The sequence below is a fragment of the Apostichopus japonicus genome, chromosome 17 (genome assembly GCF_037975245.1).
Source record: "Apostichopus japonicus isolate 1M-3 chromosome 17, ASM3797524v1, whole genome shotgun sequence".
NCBI lineage: Eukaryota > Metazoa > Echinodermata > Holothuroidea > Aspidochirotida > Stichopodidae > Apostichopus > Apostichopus japonicus.
In genome coordinates, this window is record NC_092577.1 from 5602694 (window position 1) to 5628573 (window position 25880).

At 37.5% G+C, this 25880-nt stretch overlaps 1 protein-coding gene across 1 annotated transcript in view; it reads left to right on the top strand.

Moving 5' to 3' along the window:
• Positions 1 to 2929: 2929 nt before the first annotated feature.
• Positions 2930 to 25880, top strand: part of LOC139984749 (uncharacterized sodium-dependent transporter HI_0736-like) — a 36265-nt gene continuing 13314 nt past the window's right edge. Inside the window, exons 1-7 of the mRNA XM_071998780.1 lie at positions 2930 to 3231; positions 4299 to 4429; positions 11311 to 11437; positions 17431 to 17614; positions 19141 to 19255; positions 21062 to 21263; positions 24198 to 24360. Of these exons, the coding sequence (XP_071854881.1) occupies positions 4412 to 4429; positions 11311 to 11437; positions 17431 to 17614; positions 19141 to 19255; positions 21062 to 21263; positions 24198 to 24360 (809 nt within the window). The 5' untranslated portion in view covers positions 2930 to 3231; positions 4299 to 4411. The remainder of the gene's footprint in view (positions 3232 to 4298; positions 4430 to 11310; positions 11438 to 17430; positions 17615 to 19140; positions 19256 to 21061; positions 21264 to 24197; positions 24361 to 25880) is intronic.

Sequence of the window (25880 nt, forward strand, 5' to 3'; positions counted from 1 at the left end):
CATGTTGCCTCAGTTTAATTTCCTTATCAAATTGGTATGACTTTAGACTAATTTATCTTCCTTATGCAAGGGAGGGTGGGGAGGATGGTAGGGTGTCATTCCCCTATATACCAGGCAGGGGCAGAATTAGATCAAAGCTATGGGTGTACATCCCCACCCCTCTCAACCTCACACAATAAGTCAAGAGTGTTTTTTAGTACAACCTTGCATTTAGATCTACCTATAGAACAAGATATTAGAATTTAAATATGCCTCATATTGCACCATTTGACATATAAAGTTTATTTTTTGCTCGGGCGGGGGGGGGGGGGACAAGACCCTCACATGAGAGTCAGCATTATGGACAAAAGTGCGCCCTCCCTTCTATAGAACCGTTCCGACGTTCGCCGCTGGCATTTCTGTAAAGGTTCCCCTTCTTAAATCAGCTGGGGACAATTTTGATCACACCCTCCTTTTGCAATTTTGACGAGCCCCACCTATTTTCAATTTATCTAAACAACAGCATCCTTGGAGGACATACAACATGCAAAGTACATTTGTCCTCATTGACAAAGATTTATCGTCAATTCAACATTTCACAATATAAATTGACCAATATATCTCGTCAATTCAACATTTTACAACAAATAATTAATTACGCTCACATTAGAATGTCATAATTTCAACATTTTGCAGCAAAATGATGAAATGCAACAAAATTGCAGAAAGTTATCTTAATATTTTTACGTCACCTGAACTTTTCCATACATGAATTTATATTACTTTCCCTCCATAAGTCCAACTGTATGTGCTGCATTGATGGTGCAATGACCTAATGGTGTGTGTTAGACTTGATTGTCCAGTCACTTTCATTGATTGACGTCACATGTTTACAAGGGTCATTTTCTCAAAATGTTCAAACATTTAGCGAAATACCGTACCCGGACTGATATGCAGTGTGCAATAATAGTCGACAACATAACATTTCAACCAAGTTTATTTTGTGCATAAAGTCATTCTTTTAAAACAATGCAGAAAAACTGCACTAAGGTCACTTGCAGTTGTGAATGTTAAATTACCTAATGAAATGCTTGCCAATAGGCTAAGCATGTTGCAGTTACTATCACTGATTTTTCTGCCTAATTTCTCACCTAATGAAATGCTTGTTTTAGCATGTTTATCAGTAACCATCACTGGTTTTTCTGTCCATGTGAATTAAAGAGCATAGGCTATACCTTCAAAAGTAATAAAATAAGGAGGATATTGAAGGTGATAGAAACCATTTTAGAAATTCTTTGGTTAAATGTTGATAATTACTCCGAGTGAGCAGACGGAAGGGTTTGGGTTCACTATGGTAAACTTGCTCCTCTTCTAGCTCGCAAACTCAAAACCGTCGACGGTCATGATATGGAAACTTGCAGGTGCTATGATAGGCCAAGACCTCAGCTATCATGTGGTGGGTAGGGTTACATGCCAGCTGAAAACTTCTTTCTATGCCTTGAAAGTGATGAATGTAGTGTGTACTAAGTCAATGGAACGATTATGGTTCGACACCTACATGGACCCAGCAGCTGGTTTCAAGTTGGCAATTATGCACATTGAAGGGTCACGAAAACGTTTGGAGGGTCGCCCAATAAATTCGGATGAAAAAAATGAATTACTGTTAGCCTATGCTGTTAAATCTTGAACAACATTATGTTACTTTAGAAGTTCCAAACTGTTACACAATTTTGCTACTAAGCACACTTGATCGTAAACAAAAACTCTTCTCCCAGGCTACAACATATACAACTGGAGGCTCCCCAAAGAAGGTCAAAATGAACACCAGTGAACGTTTACTTCGACCGTGTCATTGCGACTTGCGTATAGGCCAAGTTTAGATACTTATATAGCAGGGTTTTCCAACCTTTTGCAGAGGAGGGCCACATGGAATGATCATGATGAAGCCGGAGGGGCCGCATGAACCCTACGCTCGATTTTTCGATATTTTGCCCGAGGCCCAAGGCAACAAACTGTGAGCACTGCGCGCGGAGCGCACTGATTTATTTTCCTTCCTGATAAAACAGACGAATAAAGTCCCCCCCCCCCCCCTTCGCTGAGAGTGTCACACAAACTGACCTGTATTTTTTGGACCCAGAAGGTTCGTATGATTGATTATATAGCTTCAAATTGTTATCAATAAATCTGCTCACTAAAATTTCACACCGTAGAGCATCTCTGGCGGGCCGGATGCAACCCTGCGGCGGGCCGGACTGTGGCCCGCGGGCCGTAGGTTGGACAACCCTGGTATATAGGCTATATCAGGGTTGTCCAACCTTTTGCAGAGGAGGGCCACATGGAATGATCATGATGAAGCCGGAGGGGCCGCATGAACCCTACGCTCGATTTTTCGATATTTTGCCCGAGGCCCAAGGCAACAAACTGTGAGCACTGCGCGCGGAGCGCACTGATTTATTTTCCTTCCTGATAAAACAGACGAATAAAGTCCAGCCCCCCCCCCCCCTTCGCTGAGAGTGTCACACAAACTGACCTGTATTTTTTGGACCCAGAAGGTTCGTATGATTGATTATATAGCTTCAAATTGTTATCAATAAATCTGCTCACTAAAATTTCACACCGTAGAGCATCTCTGGCGGGCCGGATGCAAACCCTGCGGCGGTCCGGACTGTGGCCCGCGGGCCGTAGGTTGGACAACCCTGGGCTATATCATTATGGCGCAGTTCCGTGAGTCGCCATTTATTTTTTAAACCTCCGTTGATGTGCGCCCTTGCACTAGTGCAGCGACTCGACTGTAATAGTTCAAACAAACACATTTTGTATATTAAGTAGTTTCACTTTCATATTTTGTTACCAATTAAGCATGCCCTTTACCGACAGGTGTTCGATTTGGATATAGGAATGACGTCTGTCATATTGCTGCTACATACGTCTGCCAGTACACAGTTGTATGAAGATTATAGTCAGCAGGAGACCGTCAGCCGTGTATGGAAGCAGTCGCCCGCTGTACTTATTACGCTAAGCACACACTGTATACATTGCAGGTATGATATTGCACTGCCAAATACAAGACAGGAAGCAGCTACCGTCAGGCAAAAAGCAAATTACGGCTTAGTTACTTTTAAAAACAATTTACGCAAATTTACTTCGAAAACGACTGACGGCATTCCGAAGCGAAAGAAAATAATTCTCTCAACCGTTACTCTTCCGTCTATGAAGTCTCTTTTGAAACGTGACTAGGTTGTTAGTGGACAGGTAAAAGTACTTTAGTTTAAGCATTCACTTTTCAGGTCTGCACTCTGCAGTTAACCTAAAAGTTACGTCCTAACAAAAGTTACTCAAGCTGACGGAAGAATATGTGCTTAATGGTTTCATATGGTTAGGCCCAAGAGTAAATTGATATCAGGCGGCACAGAAGTGAAAAGCAGAATCGTCATTGTATGGCCGGTAGATTACTTGGAATTAACGCCACATAATCCATATTTGATACGCGTAAATAATTTGCCTAAAAACAAGACACATAACATACTCGTTGGCTAAGACGAAAAAATATCAATGTTTGCACATGAATTGCATGAATGAAATTACTAGACTAAGTTAGACCTAGCTAGGCCTAAGTTCCTAACATTAGGATAATCTTGCAAGCCTCTAGGCTAGATGTGATCAGAAATGTTGTTGTAGGGTTGGTAGCCTACAGGAATATTGAGGAAGAGATTTAAAAAAAAAACAGGATACATGTTATGACTCTGGAGATATATCAGAACAATGTTTAGCAATATGCAGAGTATGTGTGTAATATTTTACAATCTAGTCTTGTCCTTGGTTCCATATGCCAGCAACCCCCCCCCCCCCAACAATCCCCACCTCATTCCACTTCATCTTTCTAGTATTTCAACAGTATCCTAATTCCTAGTTTGTTATTGTTGCATGTACATTGTTTAGTACAGTGTCTGGTATTTATATGCCTGCATATTTTTATCACTTAGTTGTAACTAAGTCATAGTCTAGCCTTTGTTACAACAGTGTAGTAAAATTCTAAAAGTAAGTAATACATTGGGCAAAATTTTAGTTGTGCTTCCTTGTTGTACAATTTCTTGTGTTACATTTATTTTTTAAAACCAGTTTAAAAAGGCTTCAGGTTTCCCCCATGATAATATTTTCACTTCAGAAATATTTGTCAACATTTAAGGGATGTGGGAAAGACCACCTGCAAAATTCTAGTATATGGTAATGTTCACAATGACACATTTTGAGCACAGCAGAATGTCACTGTTAAGTGTACTACAATTTAACAGTATCTTTTCTTCTGCTTACATTTATAGTTCTATAAAGAATTCAGATTGCTTTCTTTATACCTGAACCAACTGTTTGTTTCAATTCCTACTAAACCTTGGTGGCAAGGAGACTTGATGAAGAGTGCACCTGTTCAAAGAAGATGCCAGAAACTTCACAGGTAAAATAATTTAAAAACCAAGCTATGACATGGTTATATACAGTAGAACTATGAGTCCTGTCCTGTCCTGGTTTTGTCAATGTCTGTGATTCTCATGTATTCTGTCTATAGGGAATTCTGTTGGAGAAAGAAACTATTTTCAATGAAACCTTTAATTATGAATCCTTTCTGTTCCTGTAAGTATATAAAGGTCCTGTGCAGTGTTTTCCCAAATATAATATAAATAGATTAGAACTTTAAAGGCATTGAAGATTCACCCAAAACCGTGTGCCGCCCTCTGAAAAAAGTTAACTTTCTGTTGCTTGCAAGTGAAGATTTCTTCTTGTCGCTACAAAATGCAGACAGTAATGAAACGTGATCCCTTGTTATCTTTTATCTGGACCTGAGATCAGGGAGTTCTATTACAAATCCCTGCTGAGATGTCAATCGCTGCTATGTACAGTGTTGTGGGTATTGACCTTAGATGCATGTATTGACTGTACACTAGTGTTTAATTACGGACGGTAGCAAGCTGTGTGTGTATTTTCTGGGATCGATGGTGGTGTCTAACACTTCTGTTACACCTCATTCGAAACTAGGTCAGATTACCGGCATCAGATGTTTTTTTGTATGCGAGTCTTCACTCCCTTTAAAGACCGTGCCAGATGTTTCAAAAACAATTTTTCTTGAGATTATTTTTACTCAGCTTACTTCTTTTTAGTTAAGACTGCCGTAAACTTTAAGAGTTTGTAATCAGAAATTTTAGTTTCTCTGGTACGTAGGACAATTAACTGTTCCTTCTTGACCATGGGTCCTCGTCAGACACCAAACAAATGCTACAAAATGTAAATTTGCATTAACAAAAAAAAATCTTCTTGCCAAATCATCTCCCCACCAAAGTTGGCATTTTTTGGTTAAATTTAATACATCAAGCAGCATGTGTCTACTGGTAGGAAAATGCAAGGTGCTTCCATTTTTGTTTACTGGTGAACAATAACAAAATAGCCCAAATTTTACAGCCTGACATACTAAACATTTTACTGTAATTAGCTATAAAGAATGCTATAATTATAATAATCTGAAGTTATACACAATATTTACACTGGAGGAAGGTTATATCTACGTGCAGGGAAAAAATTTAGTGTCCAAATGATGTGTACATAGCAGTTAATTTTGAAGACACTGAAGTTTGTCTCTCATGAAATACTATGATTCCTGCATACAGTGTACAAAAACAACTATATATACATCTTTGCACAGTTTGTGTAGCAACCTGACCATTTTGCATAGCCATTTGTGATTCGATACAGGATAAACTATTCCCTGATGTAGTACCTTGATCGTAGTGATGTTACACTGGTCAATGGAAAGCCCTGACCAGCATCAAAGTTAAAAGCTAAGGGATTTTTTTCGCTGTAAGATTGAGGGTATACCATCACAACGTAAAACTGTAACGAGGCAGTCATGGATATGATCTAAGGACCCTTAAGAGTGAAGGTGAAAAGTCCTTCAGAAATCAAGTATTGAGAGCAATTGCCAATGCTGAGATTGTTATCCGATTCCATTCCTCACATGATGGCTGGATATCAATGCACGTATATTGCTATGCCAAAATATGCTAGAGTATTAGGATTTTTATTCCTATGTACATGTATACTGTTGAATATTCACCTTGGATTAAAATAAAATATTGCATATCACTTTAAGAAGTTAGAGCAATTTTTGTGGGGTGAGGGACAGACATCAATAGAAATGAGGATCCATGTATAAAAAATTGTTCCGCAATATATGTGATATTATTTTATTTTAAACTTGAAAATATATTTCCTATTATATATATGAACAAATATGAAACAGGAATAATACCTCTGTCTTTATTCTCAAAATTAAAACAAGAGCTTGTAACTGTATAATCTACCCTGCCATTGCACTGGCATAGTACAGTTTGCCTACATTTACCTGCATACCAATATAAACTGATCTACCATTGCACTGGCATAGTACAGTTCGCCTACATTTACCTGCATACCCGTATAAACTGATCTACCATTGCAGTACTGGCATAGTACAGTTCGCCTACATTCACCTCCATACACATATAAACTGATCTACCATTGCACTGGCATAGCACCTGCAGGCCTGCACAATCTACTGTTCCATTCAACTGGCCCAGTACAGTTTGCCTACATGTACCTGCATGCCTGTATATACTCTACTCTGCCCTTGCACTGGCCCAGTACAGTTCGACTACTGGTACCTGCAGCTTGATCAAGGGCCATAACAGTGGAATGAAAAATGTTAAAAAAGAGCTGATTCTGAAAGCATGCCAAATTATTTTGTAAGCTTCAATGTATATGCATTGACATAACATTACAAATAAATACACTTTTTTACATTGCATGTCAGTTTTGGATTGCTATGTACAGTATGTAACACTAAAAAATATACTATCCAGGATGTTAAAAGTGCTCCATAACTCTACTGTAATTCATAGATTTTATATAGGCTAGAGGAAAAAAATCAAGACTTATTTCATGATATAAATATAAATATAGATATTTCAAAATGTTAAGTGTTGGTAAATTACATATGACTATAGTAACACACTGTACAGTAGCTGTGTCGTTTATTAAGGTCGGGGGAATGGTTCTGTTGTTGTTCTCATCAGCCTGCATTGATGATGGTGTAAACAATCAATTTATATTTACAAAAACTTCACACGTGTGTGAAACCTTGCTCAAAGTAGAAATTACAACCTAGTTCTAGTAAAATGCACTGGTGTTGAGCAACAGGCCTAATCCATGAAATGAATAAAATGAAATTGGTATACATATATGATATATGCTAATTGGTAAGTGACTGTAAAATTAAATTTGGGAGGTGTTGTGCAATTTAGACAAATTTGTCAGTTCTATGGAATTTTTAAACAGACTAATACTGTAGATGAAACCAATAGATCTCTCTCTTGATGGTAACACACTTTAATAGCACTGGAACACTGAGCAGCCTTCAATGTTCAGTGGAATATAGAATTTAATAGAAATATGAAAAATATAGAAAAACAGCACTGAACTACAGAATGATTATCATAGATACAATAAGATTAGAAAGCTGCCCTAAAACAAGAAAAACTAAAAAGGATCATCGGTTTTTGCAGCCATTTAACAGAATCGTATCTAGCATTTACAAAAAAAAATCCATTTCCTTTTAGGGGGTAATTCTAGGTTGTTGGATGTATGTCAACAACATTTTATAAGATTTAAGAACCTGCAATAACATGCAAAGTAGTTCACCAGCACTATTTTCCCATAGAACCAACCTCCCCCCCCCCCCCCCTACTACCTCCACTTCTTCTCCTTACCTCATGATGAATGCTATTTAGCAATTTTATGAAAGAGCTTGTAGCACTGTATTTTTATAGTACTAATTAATGAAAAACAACTGTTCTAACAATGGCAACACCCATAGTGCATGTGGGTGGGGGTGTCAAACTGTGAAAATAACCAGTGCATTGCGCTGGGAAATTAATTAATATAGTTATACAGAACATATGCGGTTCGCATGCCCAAGTTTGCTTCAGAAGCACAGCAAAATGTAGCGCTATAAAATTGATTGTTTTCATTTATCCTGACTGTACATATTGTTATACACAGTTAATACTTAATTGTTAATGGTGTACATGTACTGTCAGCTCTAGTACATGGAGTAATAAACATTATATATAATGTCATATTGGGTATACTTGTCCGGGAATAACATAGCATCAATTGGCATTTTGAGTAGTGATTTTTGAGGTTTGTTCGTTATGGATTTTTTTATAGAATTACTTTGAATTGCTTTCATAAGGTTGTGCATCTAGCTTAGTAGCCTACAAAAATGATATACAATCAGGGATGTGCCCACGCTGGGTGACACTGGGCGGCCCCGCCCAGCACTAAAAATTACCTTCCAGCACTCTTAAAAATCGTGAATCCCGCCCAGCACTATTATCATCTAAATTCGCGACATTCCTAACATTATATTCAACATACATTGGGCCACATGTATCCTCGTTTCCCCCATTTGTCAAATTCACGTAAACACAGGTGCGGAGATATGGAGTATAGGCATGGCTTTAATCTGCAGCAGTTGCAGTATCACACTACACTACCTCTGTATACAACTTGCCCTTGTCAATGTCAGGCTGCACACTACACTACCTCTGTATACAACTTGCCCTTGTCAATGTCAGGCTGGCAGTTGTAGCGCGAGTGCACCACGTACGTAAAAATGTCACCCCTCCTCTTAGACCCCTCCCCCAGGACGGCGATCAGTATAACCCGCACTCAGGAAATCCTGGGCACATCCCTGACAATACACCCTAACATTTGTGATGAATTTGTTATTTTACTTCATTTAGCTTCTTTTCACCACATAAATTATTCTCTGAAAGGTACAAATTAGCAACTGTTGCATAATGATATATCCATATATATATAAATATATATACATCATAAACATCCATTAAATGGTCAAAACCCAGCACTATCATAAATGCATAAATTGTGCTCTTTGATCCCATCTACAATAATCCTGCATTTATCTTACCAATCTTTCTATAATCAACAGATTAAAGTTCAGAGCTAACTTATATAGGCACTATACAGTAGATAATTGTGTTTAGTATAAATATTTCCATTTTACAGTGATCTGATGAATATGGAAATCTAAAGGGCAACAGACTGTATGGAAGAATTACTATACTTTAATTAGTAGATTAAGGCATCACTTTATGTGTACAGTAATGTATACTTAAGTGACTATACAAATACAATCACACATCTGACATTCTATGCCCTGTATATATATATACACAGTACACACATAGACATTTATTAATATATACATGTCTATATGTATTTGTATACAGGCTATATAAATATATACATATATATATATATATATATATATATATATATATATACACATACATGCTGTCTAAATTAATATATGTAATCATTTTAAGTATCACAGTGGAACATGAACGATTCTACATGGAGGTACAGTATTACTGTCTATCGATCGTATCACTGCTTTGGTATTGCATACATACAAATTCACACATCTGTTTTGGTATATAAATATACAGAAGCTCATGTATGGCTATTTGTAATCACGACAGCTGTAGTGAACATTGACATCTTTAAAGCCGGTTGGATGTAAAGTTCTTCGGTAATGTCGTCAAATTATGACGATAAAATGTCAAAACCTGAATGTTTGAGGGCAAACATTTCTGGAAGTGCAATATGTTTAAAAGTGCACGTTATTGGCAAATTTAGGGGGACGGAGAAGCTTCAGTTGTGTTTTACTAGAGCTGACTGGAGCAGTTAACAACCCCCCTTCCCCCTCCCCCTCCCCCTCTCCCCTTTAACAAGCAATTTACTGCTACATCACTATGTCAGCTCTTTTAAGGTTACAATTAATTTTTTCCATTTTTGTAAATGCCTGTATATAGGCCTTGGACTGTTTTGTTAGTACCGATAAGAATTATCCAAATTTGCAGATGGACAGCTGCTTTAAATATACTAGCTGCACTTTAGCACTTAAATATTGGGAATTAACAATTCACCTTGATGGCTATTATTAGTCACTGCAGAAATTTGGTTCATACCTTTACTGTATACCTGCCATCATCCAGCAAATATTTCACACCAATATTCAAGTACTGCAAAGTGTACAGGATAAACACAGGATTTTAGGAGTGATAGCTCAGTGGTTAACGCAAGTGCCATTAAATCATAAGCTAGTCCCGAGTTTGAGTCACTCCAAGATTAATGTATGTCGTCCAGTTACAGAGTTGTTGACAATTCAAAATCATGGACGTTAAATATGAATCTAAGAGACTGACTTCAGTCAGCTTGCAGCTTTGATTTATAAGCCAATGATGGCTTCTTTGCGAGTTCCTGCTTGCAGGAGGATCTAAAATACATACATACATACATACATACATACACACACGAATACATACATACAACACACAGCGTCACATGCACTGATTAGCCAACCCCGTGTTTGTCAACCCTTTCCTTTAAGTCCCTTTCAAAGGATTCATTTAGCTGGTAATATCAGTTTCTTAACTTCTTCATCAAGGAGAAAATGTTATACTGCTCGCATTCTTGCTTCCAACCTTGTTAACAGTTTTAAAATAAAGATTCTTAAATAATGTTCGATATTACGTATGTTCCCTCGATCCCAAGCAAGTGTTGTGAAATTTATACCAGGACATTACAGTAGGTCAACATTTGGATAGGGAGAGGTGGGGATGGTGGGGGGGGGAGGGGGAGGGGGAATGTATACCCCAACAGTGCCAAAATAGTTTGTGCCAATCTCACTGTTTGTATTTTACAAAATCTAGGGGAAGTGGTTCTATGGCAAATGGATAGTGGGATATATTCAGCCAATTAACACAGTCAAATAGTTCTCTAATTGGAAAATGTATGCATGATGTAAGGTATGCTTTTGTATGGCAGGCCTATTGGTTATGTGTGTAAAGTGGCTGTAAGGCCAGAATGCTCAAGGAGGCCAAAAGTGCATTTTCCATCAAGTTTTCCAAAACAATTTTTTATATTATTATATGCAAATGAATCATATACAGTAACAAATACTGTAGATCTAAAACAAAAAATTGGTATTGTAGTTTACCTTGGAGACTGAAATACACGCAGTTACGGTAGTTTGATATCATTTGTGTTCTATTTAAACTAGATCGAAATAATGGAGTGCCTTAAATCATCCAATTGAACATGAATTTAATCAACATAGACTAAAATTGTTATGGTGTCATGCACCTCCTTCAGACTTATCCTCCTCCATATATCTGCAATTATGATCATATTTTTAATTTTTTTTTTATTCCTCCACAGGAATCAAATCCACAGGGTACCTTCAGGACCTCTGTCGGGTTGGTTCTAAGCTGCGTGGGGTGCATGGTAGGGACCGGTAACATATGGCGGTTTCCCAGAATCCTTGCCAACAACAGTGGCGGGGAAGGTGAGCTGAGTTAATTGAGTTTGAGTTTGATGTATTTATACATAATATAAATACAATGGTGAATAGTTTATTAAGTTAGGCTGAGGAGGACTGAAGAAGAAGAGCTTTTAAGAGCAGTGCCTCTTTATGACACAAAAACAATAGAATACAAAGGAGGCCCTCCAAAAATACAGGCTATTTACTGGGGCAATATATGCAAGTGGATTGCACCGTTTTACCAGTTGAAAAAAAATATATATATCACCGGCAGTTTTTCTGTCCAGCACAAATTAAATAAATATATCTTTATTCATCAGTTCAAATAAAATGCAACTGGGCATTGATTTATTGCTGATAGATATTTTGGGCGGCACTGGCTTTTTTTTTTAGCAAACTGTGTTTAAGTGGTGATATTCTAGGCCTGTTATGAATGGCAGGTTCATTTAATTGATTTAATTTACTTCATCTGTCTCAATCTTTTCCAGCCCAGATTTTCTCAAGTTTTAGCCATTTGCTATTAAAATTAGTGCTTCAAAATTCTACCGGCTAAAATCAGGCATTGCCCTGAATTGCAACACAGGTCATTTAAAAACCGCCCAGGCTTATGAGAGAAGTCCGATAATATTTGCTGATAATTAAATAGTAGTAGTAAAGGGCTGTATTGTGCTGTATGGAAGTCTTGCCTGTAGGTAGATACTTTAACTGACCTTACCATGTGTTTACGTTCTAAACGTCTTTACTTGTAAAACAAAATTGTTGTAGAAAAAATTGTCTCTGACTTTTTGCCACTGGTAAACAGCAAAAAATTCACTGGGATATTTTAACAAGCAAATATTTACAAAAATTTTAAGGCCTGAATGTGTCTGAGGGACTGATTCCCCCCCCCCCCCTTTCCCCCGGTTGCTTGATTCTTGTTGAAGCTATAGTTAAAAGTTGTCTGTATTAACATACAGTATATCATAAACTTTCCATTAGTCACTGTCATACATACCATATGAAAAAAGGATAAAAAAAATGTGCACAATTAATTTTCACGCTGAGCCTTAGAATATGTACAGTAAACATTACAGTAATTAGTATACAGTTGAAATGTTTTTGGAAGTTGAGCGCTAGCGTTATCGGAAGACGGAAATTTTTACATGGTAGTCCGACGACTAACTTATATTTGTATAGTCTTTTTAATACACATTCTACACTACCAGCTATTGTGGTACAGCGTTTGTCCCTCCTTATTGATTAACTATTGTAAGTATTCGTGTATGTATGAGTCAGACTAGTGCATAACTATGTATGCGTTTGTTCAGGAGGGTTGACTTGATTCGGTGTACTATACTTTTGTTGTATATGTTTAGAAGGTTGCTGTATTGAAGGTGGTTTCCCCTACATAGCTCACACATATTGTGTTATATCGTACGATTTGGTTTCATCACATTTCAGTCTGCCAAGTATTAATATCAAATCTACGGCTCTTAACTAGGCAAAAAGTCCTCTAAGAATAATATACTTGCGAAGTTGAAATTATTGCAGGTATGTTTTGCATTGCAGAACTCATATAATCATACATTATATATGATATGAGCAATTTAAATTGTTACACAAGATTATTTCAGTTCAAATAGCAAATTTTCAATACATTCCCTGTTATATGCTTGTTTCATAACATAATAATCTGTTCGTAAGAGCTCCATCTAAACTTAAAAAAAAACACTCAAAACTCAAAATTAATAAAAAAAAAATTAAAAAAAATATTCACACAGTTTAAAACCTCTGGCCCATCAACTCATACCAGGGTGACCCCCCCCCCATATTTCGCCCCCATCTATGGAGCTTGTGGATTGCTCATAATTTGTAAAAATTATGTTGAGCCGTTGTGTGTGTATACCGTTCAAGTCTCTTGTGGACACAAATAAAATGAGATGAATAGCCGTCACATCCTATATGGTACGTCGCAATCATTGCGCAATGTCCACAGTCTGTGTATAACATACATATTTGGCTTTTAATGGTGCCGTTTATAGAGATATCACAGGAAATAATAAATTTCCTGTTCCATGTAGAAACATGCTAAACTTGCATAAATCACTGTTCAGTTGTGTGTTAATCGTGTTAAAACATGTCTGTAGTTTTTTGTATATAGGCCTCCTTTACCCTAGTCAATAAAACTAAATGGTAATTCAACAAAGACTATATAAGAGATGTATAGAAAAAGTGAATATATTGTTTATGCTGAAATTTGGAAAGGAAAATTCAAAAACATGTATAGCTGCTAAATACTGCAATCATTAGAATATGACAAATGTTCAAGGTTGTTTTGTATTTTTAAAACCCCAAAGTGCAAATATCACTCCATCAATGTATCATTTGAGATTATAACATACGGGCATGCATGATGTATGTTACTTATACCTGCACATAAGACTAGACTGTCTGTAAGTATAGAACAACCCTCAGGTTTTCAATCCTAAAGGAGTTTTTAGGGCAGCTATAGTTAGCATATCTTGAGGGCAATTTTAGTCCCCACTTGAGGCATGCACTTTCTGAGTGAAACTTGAAATTGTACGAATACATCTCCTTTAAGTACAAGTTCATTAAACAACAACATCCTCCTTGAGCCCTTAAAACTCTTCAAATATGAATGGGTTTTGTATTCTTTCTGAACATCAGAGCTGATCAGTTAAAGCTGATCAGTCATATGCTAAAGCTAGACTAAGTAGTCCAGCCACTTTGATGAGTGAGCCTCTTGTGTCTTAAAGGCATTAAAGACTCGCCCCAAACTGCGTGCCGCCCTCTGAAAAAGTTAACTTTCCGTTGATTGCAAGTGAAGTTTTTTTCTTGTCGCTACAAAATGCAGACAGTAATGAAACGTGATACCTTGTTATCTTTATCTGGACCTGAGATGTCCTTCGCTGCTATATGTACACTGTGTTGTGGGTATTGACCGTAGCTGCATGTATTGACTGTACACAGTGTCTAATTACTGACGGTAGCAAGCTGTGTGTGTATTTTCTGAAATCGATGGTGGTGTCTAACACTTCTGTTACACCTCATTTGAAACAAGGTCAGATTACCGGCATCAGACGTTTCTTTGTGTGCGAGTCTTCAATGCCTTTAAAGTAGGTTCATTTATTTCACCAAATGAAGAAACCATACAACCTACGATTGCAGTTGAAATAATCATCAAATTGATACAAGTTTGTAATTGCGTACCCAAACCATCAATAAAACACTGGCCCTTTTGATTTGCTTTTAAAATAATATATGATCCTGTTGATACAATACAACAATTGTAGCTACCAGCCTTGACCAACCAATATGTAGTACATTATATAAATATATATGCATATTGCATGGTACCACATCCAACAAGTTACTGCGTGCATATATATTTATATATTGTTCATCCACTAACTTAACATGCATCATTCTGGCAGAACTAAATAGAAATATGAGGGCCGTTCAAAATGTTTCATTCATTAATTAACATTTGTCAAGGTAAAATTGCTATGAAAATTCTATGTGTACGAACTGCTCAAAATGTTACCATTGATACCATTAAAGATGAACAATATAGGTAAAATTTAACATATATGATGATATGTATCTAAGCAATATACAATACCCCACTATATTTTTATATAAATACAGCTCATTCTTCTGAATTGCCTGGAAGCCAAACTAGAAATCAATAAAAATGATCTTTCATTTTCAATGTATCTTAGTTTGGACAGCTGTTGTGTTCATATACATATATTGTACTATATAATATAAAACCCAGGATTTGTACAACATGTGTTGTCAACTTTTATGTAGACCTGTGTGATAATACCAGCAGAATATAGAGACAAGATTTGAGTATAAAAACTACAGCATTTATGTCCATATCTATGTCCGGGGATCATCAACACAGGCTATATCTATACTACAGGCTATCTATATAGGTAGCCTGTGGTGATGTGGTGTGTGCATATATACTGTCCTATTGTTTTGGAGTATAATTCTTAGGTACTGCATTAGTAATACAATAGAGAGCTGTACATAATATCCCAACAACTGAAAGGCCTTTTTTTTTTGATAAAATAATAAATTTTGGAAACAATAATAAATATCAACTAGTAAATAACAACTGAAAGGATATTTTTTTTATGAAGCTGTTTGTCGATCCCCACATTTTTACAAATTTTTGCTGTGTTTGAGGTTTGTTGAAGAAAACCTTAACTACTGTAAATACTAGACTACACATTAAATGGTCCATAGGGTTTGAGAATAACAGGCGAATAGCATCACAGGTAAACCATGTACTCCCAAAAGCTCTTCATTTGTCAAACTTCCATTTTATTCAAACTTCCTTTTATTGGGGAACAGGAAGGGGGTTTGGTGGGATGGAGGGTGAGTGAAATTTTAGGCCTGTAAATTCAGGTTTAATTTTAATACCTGCAGTTCTGCACTGTGCTGTTTAATTGCCAGTGGAAAAACAGAAACAAACTTGCATTTTTGTCCTAGTATACTTAAGAACAGTTATCAATACAATGTGATACAGCTAGTATAACTGATGTGTGGAAGTGGGAACTTCCACACATCAGCATTCAAGCAGATTTTTTTGCAGCACTTGCAAGTTTCAGCAAGAGACTAACCTCTAGAAATTCAAGGCCTGTGTGACAGAGGTTGTAACTTTGCAGTATAGGCTTACATCTATTCAGGCTGGTCATCGATCAATCCTATATACTAAGGCCTATGGGACAGAGGTTGTAATTGCTTTGGCTTGAGATTGGCTTGTATGATTGTAAGCGTTAAATTGTACATTCCCAAAATCAGAACAGGTTTTAGGGAATTTAAAAAGACATGTCATGTACATGCCAGCTATGTGTAAACACTACTTACATTAAAATCTGTGTCAAGTTTTGGTGTACAATGTGTTATAAGACGTCCCTATTGCTATAGGAATTAATGCTATTAAAGTACACGATAGGCTGTACATTAATGGCCCTGTGTCTTGATCCGAGCAATAAGAACGATAGTGTTTTCCAACAGCTAACAAACAACGTCAATTGTAGTCATTGGAAAAGAGCAATTTTAATAAATAATTTTTTTCTTTCCTCTTTTCCATTGCCTAAATCTTCCTAGTCAATTCTCCATTATTCATAAATTTACATAATAGTAATTATTGTTAATAATCCGAAAAATTATACATCCCCCCAAAGAAATATATATACATATTAATTGTCGAGTAACATTACATATGACAGTTTTAATAATTTGTCCTCATGTGGATTTAGAGCAATTACCATGAAATTGTTCACCAGCTGTGATATATATACACACATATACATAGCACACACATATATATTTCCAATTCACTACAGTTTCAATATATATATATACATACATATATATATAAGTATTATATTGTATCAACGTTGGCATACATTACTCCTTATTTTCATTCTAATGTAAGAGACAAGGTTTTCAACTCATCAATTCTGCCAGTGATTGTGTATGCAGTTCCTGTCTAGTATCACCTTCTACTTGAAAATGACAAGAAAAGAATCAGAAGTTTCTTGAAATACTGCTCAAATATATTTAATCTCGACTATGAGAGCCTGGTTGGTAAAGTAAACACTGCTGCTAAAAATGCATTCATAAGACTAGCTAAGAATATACATAGTTCTAAAGATCACCCACTTCACTCCGAGTTGATCCCTCTGTGCAATAGAACCACCAAGTACAATCTACGAAATCCTACTATCTTGCCAACTTTCAGAATTATGCTTTTGAAGAACTCATTCTTCTACAGAGCAACCATTTAAATTCAAAATGGGTTCTTAGAATCTCTGTTATAATCCTTTTAATCTTTCAACCTTGTAATCCTCCATCTTCTTTCTTATTTGTTCATGCTTTCATGATCGTACATTTTTACGTGTTTTATGTATGTTTATTATGTGTCCTATTTATAAATTTTGTAATTTGTAATAAAGAAATTGAATTGAAACTGTTCATACATATGTCCTCTCCTACAGGTTGCCTTCAGTTCCTGATCGTATGGTTGCTGTTTCTGTTTCTCTGGTCTATACCTATGATTATAGTCGAGTATGGATTAGGCCGTTACACCAAAAGGTCCACAATCCTCTCATTCAGTAACCTCCTCGGTCCAAAGAATGCCTGGTGCGGGGCGTGGATCGCCCTGGTATCCGTGGGGATAAGGTGAGATTTCCTTGCATAAAAATTGCATATATTACACTTTTTAATCAAACTAGTTGTCTGTTAATTTATGCAGCTGTTATATCATGCATTTTGTTGTTGTCTGGAATTAATCATGAATGAATACTACTCATAATTTATAGCCAAAGGCATAAAACAGATTTATGTCTGATTGATCATGTCATTGTGGCCTTATAACATTACTGTCCCCATGCTTGCTATATAGTACAGTTCATGCTTACAATGTGTCAATACTGTACATGAGTGGCCATATTGACTTAGGACCCAGTGTCCTAATGACATTAGTGTCCTCTGGTTGCTATAGTATAGTTCATGCTTACAATGTGTCAATACTGTACATGAGTGGCCATATTGACTTAGGACCCAGTGTCCTAATGACATTACTGTCCTCTGGTTGCTATAGTATAGTTCATGCTTACAATGTGTCAATACTGTACATGAGTGGCCATATTGACTTAGGACCCAGTGTCCTAATGACATTACTGTCCTCTGGTTGCTGTAGTACAGTTGATGCATATAATGTGTCAGTACTGTACATGAGTGGCCATATTGACTTGCTAATATAAGAATGCAGTGTCCTAATGACATTACTGTCCCCGTCTCAGATTTGCTATGGTTTGTCCAGTTTCTGTGCACAATGACCTAACTGATGTATTTTCGGTATACTGTACATGAGTGTTCGCTTATGAGGACACAGTGACATGATAACACTATTACCATTTCCAGCAGGGTTGGCTACTCACATACTAAATGATACCACTGTAAGACCTGTTAACATTACTTTTCCATCAGTAAAAGTATACATACTTGTAATGTCATTGTGACCTACTAATTTACTGTCCCTGACTGAGTCTGCTTAGGGTACTACTTCTTAACATCGAGGACACAGTGACCACAATAAGTATAGCTATGATGAATAAAATAAAGCTTTTGGAACCAATAATTGCAACTGCCTCACAAGTAAAATCCAATGTTTTCACACATATTCATATGTGTCACTAAAACATATGAAATTGTGACAAATTGTGTGGAAACCCGAAGGTTTGACATATGTGTGACAAAGTATGAAAGTGTGTATTTGACCTCTATTCCTGCAGAAAACCTGAGACAATTGAATCCATGAAAATTTCGAATACATAGACTTAAAGAAATTTCTTTGTCACAGACAACCCTGCTGATTCAAACATAACATTTTCTTACTATAGGTTGTCACAGATTCCTGAGTCAACTAAAAGCTCTGCATTCCCGAAATTCCAAAAATTTTCTCAAAAAAACAAAATGTTTTTTGGTAATATATGGTGACAAAGGATGAAAACTGGCAAATCTGTTTTCAGCATGTCAACATCACCTATTTTCACATAAAATCCTAGGGTTTTTCCAGTAATAATTGCAGGTGTTTCCACGCCTGCATTTGGAAATTTAAAGTTTTCCTTTCTAAGGGTAACAAATTTTAAGACTCGACATGTGATAATTTCCATGCATTTCTCCTTTTCATTTGTATTTTTCAGCGCATACTATGCTGTGGTGCTCGGCTGGTGTTTTTACTATTTCATCATCTTCCTTTACCAACCTCTACCAGAGACGCAGGACGAAAGTCTCCAGATGTTTTACGACTTTGCACAAGTAAATTTCTAAAAACTAATTTCACTTTGAACCTTTTGTGTATCGATTTGCATAAAGTGTGCGTCGATTGCAGACAATATTTACCGAAACTTGCAAAATATTTTCAAAAACAAGATAGTAGATGATCGATGTAAAAGCAATAACTCTTAGATATTTTCACCAAATAAACATCATACCAAGCAAGTTATTTCATAATTCTGTCCAAGTCTGAAAATATTGTTTTCCAGACACTTCGAATTCCTATCAATAAGAGTCACACAGAGACGTGACTCTAGCCTGTTGCATAGTAATTCAAGTCTATGTAGAAATGTGTGTCTAAAGTGCTGTACAAATTTTATGCCTGCAACTTTAGTACCTAGTAGCCACAGTATTTATAGAGTATTTGTTCAGTCGAGTGAGGAAGGTATACGGACTGACAACAACTGCACAAAAGGCAAAGTTACTTTTAAATGTTTGATTTTAAACTGAAGATGAGTGAGACCACAGTAGAATAAAGAAAAGCACACACAAAAAAAGGAGAGAAAATAACAAGAGAAGAAAAATAAATATTAGGACATTCTTTGGTTTGAGGCTGGGAAAAGTAGCTATTAATAGCCACAGTGGCATGCACTATTGACTTGTACTGATTTTTAAAGGCATTGAAGACTCGCGCACAAAGAAACGTCTGATGCCGGTAATCTGACCTAGTTTCGAATGAGGTGTAACAGAAGTGTTAGACCCCACCATCTATCCTGCTTGCTACCATCTGTAATTAGACACTAGTGTACAGTCAATACATGCAGCTACGGTCAGTACCCATAACACAGTATACAAACGTTACAGCGATGGACATCTCAGGTCCAGCTAAAGATAACAAGGTATCAAGTTTCATTACTGTTTGTATTGTGTAGCGACAAGAAGAAAACTTCACTTGCAAACTTCACTTAGAGGGCAGCATGCGGTTTGGGGCGAGTCTTCAATGCCTTTAACAAAAGGAAACTGAAACCACCCGAAAAACAAGGAAATGAGCAAACAGAGTATATCATAGCATATTTTGCCATACTCTGATAACATATGAGTGACAAATTAAATTGGGCAATGCTTCTCAGTAATCCTCAGTGGACCATATGGTTTTGATATGCATGGCCTATATCCGGGTGTACATTATAGTGGGTTAGTTCTATATATAAACATACAGTTAGCACCAACTGCTTCATGCCTTTTAAATGTTGTATCCTCTGCCAAATATAAAATACATAATACATCAGATCATCCTTAACATCAATTTGAATTTGAATTGAATTTGAATTTGAATTTATCGTCCACAATCGGAAATTCGGCTTACACAGGTCGTAAACGAAAAAAGAAAATAAAATAAAAATAAAATCAATAGTATAAGTATCAATAGACTGCGATACACAAACAGTAATACAAACATATATACAGCAAGTCCTACAAATAAGAAACTTATCTTCTCACTTGTGAATTAAATATATGGATAGAATTAGGCACATATGAGTATCTGTAGCGGGCCCTAAGTGTAAGTGGTTGGCAAAAACGCAGTCCAGAGCGGTTGTAATTAGAGTGCTGAAACAAAGGGTGTGTCAGGTCTTGCATGATATGTTTCAATTTATTGCAGACCCTCTCATGGTACAAGTACTCTAACGATGGTAATTGAGCACCGATTACAAGCTGAGCAACTTTAAGACAAAAGTTGTTACTTTAAGACATAAGTTGTTACAAATTATCATTGTCAGTCTGATTTTTTTTTTATATATTTCTTTTCAAATGTCCTTGCTTTTGTCCCATGATTCTTTGTCCTCTCAGGATTCTTACATGCCGGTCCTGTTTCATGCCATCTCCATCCTGCTAGCATCTCTCTCTGTCCTATGGAGTGTCAAGAGCATCGAGCTGGTCAACTCTATTGTCGTACCGTTCTTCCTCATCCTCATATTCATCACCTTCGTCTGGAGTCTGACCCTGGAGTACGCAGGCAGAGGCATCGCCTTCATGTTTTCACCCGATTGGGGTAAATTAGATCATGATTTATGAATAATAATATTTGGTTTATATAAGCGCTTTACACCAGTGATAGGTTGCAAAGCACTTTACAGATGTTATTATTATACCCCTGGTCAATGATAACCTGTCCCAGAGACAATCCCTCCAGTCGGCAGCAGTTATATACTGCGCCCAATGACAAGTTACCTCACAGGTACCCATTTAACCCCTGGGTGGAGAGAAGCAATTGATATAAAGCAGCTCGCCCAAGGACACTAAGTAATAAACTAGGTAGGAATCGAACCAGCAATCCTTGGATCACAAGTCCGACGCCTTAGCCAATTGTCCAACACGCTCTCACAAATATAAAGATATTGTTTAATACCACATACTGGGCAATAGTTCTGTTGTGATATATTACTCTACGGGATATACATATATATATATAACTGAAATTGTAGTGAGTTGGAAACCCAGAACAGTGAAAAATCTTCCAGGCTCCACCGGGATTCTAACCCGGGCCTCCCGCTTTATATGAGGACACCCTAAACACTAGGCTATGCATGCTGATTGTTTATAGATATATACATATATATATATATATATATATATATACATAAAGCGATGTGTTTTTTGCTGACAGTATCATCATTCGTCAAACCAGCTGAAATGATACAGCAATTTAATTTTCACTAAGATAATGAGAACCACTAAACAAGAAATATGTCACAAATAAAAATCAATTTAATTTTATAATGAAATCATGCCATGAATCACAGAGTTAAAGAATGGCTTTGTACGCATCAACTTTGCCTTAAAGGATCGTTCCAGACATTAAGTATGCTATTAAAGGAAACTCTGTTGATAAACTCGAACAGCTTTAAAAACATCTTAACTAGCACTCAATTTATTTCTCGTTTTTTGGGGGGGACTTTGGACATATTGAATCTTAAATTCTACTTTAAATAGTAAGTCGATGGCATTTCATGTCAAAAATTGCAAAAATGTTGTGCCAAACTAGATTCTGTCATCCAAATTTTGTATGAGTTTCCTGTAAAATCTTCTTAAGCGGTATGCCCTTGATTTGAGGGATCTTAGCAGATGGCAGATTTTTGGTTGCCAGATTTCAATTGTTATAAACTGCTGGGGTAATAGAGTTCAAATACTTCTGGCATGTATTCCCATGTCAGTATACATAATCCACTGTTCATTCATACTTAGTAAAGATTCTTAAATCCTATCGGTCCATTCAGGTCAGCTGACCGTGGTTAATCCTGTGAGTAACGCACGGTAAAATTACGGGGCATCACTTTAATAAATCTTTGGTTATATGTAACCAAAAATGTTTTGTTTTATGATTTTCCCCCACACAAATGGTAGTGTATGAATGAACGGGGTTAATCAACGGTCTAGCGTGCGTTACTCACATGATTAATGCACTCCGGGTGTTAGTGCTATCGCTGGATGCACTCGGGCTCCGCCCTCGTGCATCGCTTGCATTATCCCCCGATCGTGCATTAATCCTGTGAGTAACGCACGCTAGACCGTTGATTAACCCCTTATTCAATATCTGTTGGTAAAGTTACTGGTATAGTCACAATATCTAGGGAAACATGATTGCAAGTAATTTGATAGACTACGATCCGCTTACATTTCTCCTCAACAAACACATCGATAGCAATGGTTTAGAATTACTACATTATTGGCCAATGTCAAGGAAAGGGCAAAGGGTACAAAAGGTACAAATATTTTGGGTTGCACATTTCAGTTCAACTTGGTTGTATACACATGCCATTATGAGCACAAAAAATACAGAATATGTGCATTATTTACCTGAACATCAAACATGTCAATGAAACATGCTGCAACTGATATTTCGGAACAAGTTGGAGTCTTAAAGAAAAATCTACAAATTTATACCAGACAAAAAACTCCTTGATCTTGACGACACTTACTGAATGCCCAAAAAAAAACAATGTCATCAAAATTTATAACAGCAATTATCAGTAGGGAGTTGCAGTAATTGATTGGTTGGTGTATGTAAAATATAAATGTGCTACATAATGATAGAATACATTTCATGGCAAGCTATGAGTGTTCTGCCTCCCTTGCCCTCAACCTTCCCCTCACTCCTCCCTTCCTCTCAACCCGCCCTTCCACTCAACCCCCTTAACCCTCCCTTCCCCTCAACCCTCCCTTCTCTTCAGCCCTCCCTTCCCTTCCCTTCACCTCCACCCTCCCTTCCCCTGAGCCCTCCCTCCGCTCAGTCCTCTCTTTCCCTCAACCCTACCATCCCATCAACCCTCCCTTCCCATGACTCCTCACTTCCCATCAACCCACCCACCCTCATCCCTCCATTTCCCTCAACCCTCCCTCCCCTCACTCCTCCCTTCCTCTCAACCCCACCTCAACCCCCAACCCCCCCTCAACCCTCTCTTTCCCTGAACCCTCCCTTCCCCTCAATCCTCCCTTCCCTTCAACCCTCCCTTCCCTTCACCTCCACCCTCCCTTCTCCTGAACTCTCCCTCCGCTCAGTCCTACCTTTCCCTCAACCCTCCCATCCCATCAACCATCCCTTCCCCTCACTCCTCCCTTCCATCAACCCTATCTTCCCCTCAACCCTCCCCTTCCGTCACTCCTCCAGCCTCCCTTCCCCTTACTACTTCCTTCCCCTGAACCCTCCCTCCCCTCACTCCTCCCTTCCATCAACCCTATCTTCCCCTCAACCCTCCCCTCCGGTCACTCCTCCAGCCTCCCTTCCCCTTACTGCTTCCTTCCCCTGAACCCTCCCTCCCCTCACTCCTCCCTTTCCATCAACCCTCACTTCCCCTCAACCCTCTCTTCCCCACACTCCTCCCTTCCCCATCCCCTCATATGTCTTATTAATTCCCCCTCATCTGTAGCCTGATCAGTAATTATCCGGTCAAGGATTCTCTAATATTTGATTGATATGCATCCACAGGTGAATTTGCTAATCCTAGGATGTGGGTTGATGCCATCAGTCAGAATGCTTTCGACACTGGTGCCGCCGGTGGCCTGTTTGTGACGTACGCCACCTTCATGACCGCTGACAATGGGGTCGTCAGATACGGACGTTTAGTGCCGATTGGAAATAACTTAATCAGGTAAATTTTTTAAAATTTCGGAAGTAGAAAATGGCTGTAGAATATTGTTTATCTTGTTAACAGAAAATTAAACTTGTGTTCCATACAATTCATGTAAGATAATTGTAATTACAATAGGAGAAGAAGTATTTCAAATTTATTACTAAATGCAGCAAATAGTCTGAATCAACCAATCAGGTTGTCGCTGCTTACCATTATAAATGCAACCTAAATTATTACTTAGTAAACTTGTCTAATTAGTGGATGAGTAGTGTAATGAAGTAGCGTAGCGTAATGAGTGTGTAAGATAATGAGTGTGATGAGAATGTAATGAGTGTGAGTAATTAGTGTAATGAGTAGTCTAATTAGTGGATGAGTATTGTTCATTCATTAAGGTAAAGTGAAGTCACACAGTGGGGACAATTTTTTCTATATTGTATTTTCCTCTCCTGCTTCGAAGCACTCATACTGACAGTATGAGCAGTATGATGTCATTTGTTTTTCTATTAAATAAAGGTGAGGAACTGTTTGTACTGTCAGTACATGTGCTTGGAAGCATGATATGGGGGACAGTATAGAGTGGTATTAGCATTAGAATCAGATAAATATTAGGAACTGTTCGTACTGTCAGTACGAGTGCTTTGAACATGATATTGTAGGACAGTATAGAGTGGTATTAGCATTAGAATCGGAGTAAGGGTTAGGAACTGTTCATATTGTCAGTACGAGTGCTTTGAAGCATTAAATTGGAGGACAGTATCGAGTGGTATTAGCATTAGAATCAGATCAAAGGTTTTAGGAACTGTTTGTACTGTCAGTACTAGTGCTTTGAAGCATGCTATGGGAGGACAGTATAGAGTGGTATTAGCATTAGTAAATTGTCCCAAGCGACTGGTTAAAGGGAGTGAAGACTCGCACAAAGAAACGTCTGATGCCGGTAATCTGACGTAGTTTCAAATGAAGTGTAACAGAAGTGTTAGACACCACCATTGATTCCAGAAAATACACACACAGCTTGCTACCGTCGGTTATTAGACACTAGTGTACAGTCAATACATGCAGCTACGGTCAATACCCACAACACAGTACAGCGATGGACATCTCAGGTCCAAATAAAAGATAAAAAGGTTTCACGTTTCATTACTGTTTGCATTTTGTAGCTACAAGAAAAAATGTCACTTGCAAGCATCAGAAGGTTAACTTTTTCAGATGGCCGCACGCGGTTTGGGGCGAGTCTTCATTGCCGTTAAACATTTTGTGGTAGCTCAATTGCAAATAGCAGCACTGCCCATTATTATTCTCTGTGATACCAGCATATCTCATCTACACTTTGAGAGATAATTAGTGTTGCATGTAGAGTCCTTAAATCCTCCCACTCAGGGAAAGTTTAGTAAAAACATATCACAATACCATACGGGTAATTAGTTCTAGGTTGAAGCATTGTATACTTTCAAGGGGAATTTTATGAAGTTTTCTCTGAAATTCACTCTCTCACTATCTCTCTCTTGTATGGAAAGCAGGATCATTTCATTTTTAAGACA